Source organism: Oryctolagus cuniculus, chromosome 2, assembly GCF_051225735.1.
Source record: "Oryctolagus cuniculus isolate XC-2025 breed Fujian yellow rabbit chromosome 2, ASM5122573v1, whole genome shotgun sequence".
Classification (NCBI taxonomy): Eukaryota; Metazoa; Chordata; class Mammalia; order Lagomorpha; family Leporidae; genus Oryctolagus; species Oryctolagus cuniculus.
The window spans coordinates 68,449,073-68,452,497 of record NC_142868.1 but is presented as its reverse complement, the minus strand read 5'-3'; the positions used below and the strand labels follow the sequence as shown (position 1 = coordinate 68,452,497).

Sequence of the window (3,425 nt, the reverse complement as noted above, 5' to 3'; positions counted from 1 at the left end):
GTGGAAGAGGACTATAAAGGAGGAGAGAGACGGCATGCACCAGGAACATCTAAGGGGAACATCTAAGGGGAACACCTGTGCAGCCCCCGAGAGAGCCGGCCCGCGGTGTGCCGCTCCCCCGCGGAAGTGGGGAATGTGGCAGGGGGAACCGCCCTTCCACGGAGGTGGAAGGGACGGTAGCCACCCCGGGAAGAACCAGCAGCAAACCCGGGGAGGGCCGAGCAGACGAAAGAACAGCGCAGGGTCCTGTGTCGTTCCTCCACGAAGACGGGGAGCGACATAATGGTGCCGTGACTCGGATATGAAGCCTAGGCAGGGTTTAGTGTCGTTCCCCCATGAAGACGGGGAGCGACAGATGAGTTTGTCGCTTCCTTGGGAGAAACACTGCTCCTGAGGGCTCAGCACGAAGCTGTCCCAAGGAGACAGATGTGAGGCTGTGATGCGGCCATCGTCCCGTCCTAGTTCTGGGCAGTGCAGGACCTGAGGAGTTGAAGCAGGGAGTTTCTCCTTTTTTCCTAAGTTGCATTCTATGTGTGTGAGAGTGAAGAGGGGAAAGAGAGAGTGCTAGTGAGAGAGAGAGAGAGAGGGAGGGAGGGAGGGAGCTAGGGAGAGGGAGCTAGAGAGCTCCTCCATCCTCTGATACAGCCCATAAATGACCTCCAGGCCTTGGCCAGGCTGAAGCCAGGAGCCAGGAGTTTTGGTGGTTGTTGTTACAGGAGCCCAAAAACCCCAAGTGCCTGACAGTGCCTCGATTCCTCCCTACCGGGTGGAGGACAGTCTCAGAGGATGTAGCTTTCTCGGCTGCCTCTGATTGGGCCTTCCATGTTTGGACTGCACAGACCCCACTACCTTCTGGGCTTCCAGGGTTTCTGCCAAGAAATCTGACGATGACTTAGGGGGAAAGGGTGACAGAGCCACCTTCCTCTCAGCTCTGGAGGTGCGAACAGTGTACCTGGCGGTGTCTTGGGCAGCAGAACACTTGTTGAGTTTACTGAGGCCAGAGATGTTGTTCCATCATTCTGAGACCCATCACTCAGAGAGTAAAGACAAAGGAGGGGCTATACTAAGTGGAGACACTAGGAGGTCTTCAAAAGATGCAACGTATCATCATATTTAAACTAGTAATGAGAAGGCCACCCAAGCAATCTATAGGTTGGAGTTTCTCAAAAATTAAGTATCAAGCCCTATCACCAACCTAGGCCAAAAACTCTTTGGGTATCGTTTCAATTTTATTGGAAGATTATCGAGAAAAACCACTGTGGATGAACTACAGCTCCCATTGGTCAATTTCTTGCTCTGACTTCATAAGTCACCACTGTTATGAAAGTCATATTACACAGTCCCTGGCTGGGCTGTGATTGGTCCATTTCTTGCTCTGCTCTCACAAGGCGCCATTATGTGAGGTGAACCCCCAAAAAGTATATATAGCTGCTACGGGGGCCTAGATTTTTGTCCGCCTTACCCAGAGAGCACTCTTTTGTGATCTGTGTAACTAGGACCCATCTAACCAGCCTTTGCGCTCGTTGGTGTTGCTTGTGCTTTTTCTTGGTTGTTTGTTTCTGGGTCTATTTGGTTTTTGCTTTTTTCCATTTTGTTTAGTTTGTTGTTTTCCTCCTCGTTGTTGTTTTGCCCATTTGGTCTTTTTTTGCAGTTTTCTTTATTTTTGCTTCCCCCACTCTAGTCAGCTAGCACACTCAGAAGTATCAGCGTTCAAGGATTTAGTGGCTTTTCCTCTTTGTTTTTTCTGCATTATTGAGATAGGCTTGTGGCATCACCGCTAGAGTAGTGAGAGTAGCTGGTGCTGTGTCTTAGTCAGCTGGGTAGTCAGTCCCCCGTGGTCCCTTTGTGTTGTAGGCAGTGCAGTGAGGATCGGTGATTAGCTAGTGTGCGTCGAGTGATTTAGGGAGTCGAGAGAGCGTAGTTAGGTGACCGGCATCATGGAAGACCCCTTGGACTTCCATCCTCCTCTGGATGGGATCCGTTTTGTGGACGTGATCGGCCGGGGCGGCTTTGGCCTGGTGAAGCTGGCCCGGCACCTGGCGTCGGGCAAGTACGTGGCAGTGAAGATCCTCCTGCGAGACTGCTCTCCCAGCAGCCCGCTGTCCGCGCAGGGGGAGGCAGCCATCCTGAGGAGCCTGCGGCACGACAACATCGTGCGGCTGCTGGAGGAGCGGCACATGAGGACGCACCGGTTCCTGGTCATGGAGCTGGCGACCAAGGGCTCGCTCCAGAGCTACGTGTTTGAGCAGGGCGGCCTGGCCGAGGCCGAGGCCAGGACCCTGTTCGGCCAGGCGCTGGCCGCCGTGAGCTACTGCCATGCCCAGCGCGTGGTGCACCGGGACCTCAAGCTGGGCAACCTGCTGCTGGACGAGCACATGACCATCAAGCTGGCGGACTTCGGCCTGAGCCTGCGGCTGGAGCAGGGCACACTGGTAAGGGGCTTCTGGGGGACCCCCGAGTACTGCGCACCAGAGGTTTTCCTCGGGGAGGCCTATGACGCTTTTAAGGCTGATGTGTGGAGCCTGGGGGTGGTGCTGTTTGCCATGCTGGTGGCCACGCTGCCCTTCCGCGGCAAGGACACGGAGGAGCTGCAGGACACGGTGCTGTGTGCCTGCTATGTGCTGCCGCGTGCCGTCAGCCCGGCCCTGCGGGAGCTACTGGCTTGGCTGCTCACTGTCCATGCCTCGGGCAGGCCCAGTGCAGAGGATGCCAGGGCACACTGGTGGTTCGATTCCGGCCGAGAAGCCACCCAGGAGGAGAAGGAGGCCGCTGTCACCCTGCTGCAGCCCCTGGGCGTTCCCCGCGACTCAGAGGCCAAGGAGTACCTGGCGGGCCTCGGCCTGCTGCCAGGCACGGGGACTGAGGGGACGCCAGGCCCTTAGCCCCAGGGCCCTGCATCCCTGCCCGAGTCCTCACAGGGCGGGGAGCGCCACCCCACAGAGAAGGACCGCTTGTCTGTGGTATCAGTGTCCTCTGAAAGCATGTCTGTCAATATTTCCTCCGCACAAAGCAACTCCTCCGAGGCCTCCAGAGAGTCTTGCCCTCTCCCCTGCCTCGGGGCCTCCAGAAGCTGAGCCCAAGGCCCCTGAGGTGACCCCACTCTTGACTCTCTCCTACCAGGCCAGCCACAGCAGGAGAGGAGCCCTGCTCCCAGCACCACCCCCAACTCCTCCCAGGCCTCCAGTGAGTCTGGCCCTCCCCCCTGCCTCGGGGCCTCCAGGAGCTGAGCCCAAGGCCCCCAAGGTGACCCCACTCTTGACTCTCTCCACCAGGCCAGCCACAGCAGGAGAGGAGCCCTGCTCCCAGCGCCGCCCCCAACTCCTCCCAGGCCTCCAGTGAGTCTTACCCTCCCCCCTGCCTCGGGGCCTCCAGGAGCTGAGCCCAAGGCCCCCAAGGTGACCCCACACTTGACTCTCTCCTACCAG

The 3,425-nt window shown here is 57.7% G+C and overlaps 1 protein-coding gene across 1 annotated transcript; it reads left to right on the top strand.

Annotated features, from left to right (window-relative positions):
• Positions 1-1,937: 1,937 nt before the first annotated feature.
• LOC149127813 (MAP/microtubule affinity-regulating kinase 3-like) lies at positions 1,938-2,882 on the top strand. Its single transcript, XM_089327010.1, has one exon. It carries the CDS (start codon positions 1,938-1,940, stop codon positions 2,880-2,882), a length of 945 nt encoding a protein of 314 aa, XP_089183136.1.
• Positions 2,883-3,425: the final 543 nt, after the last annotated feature.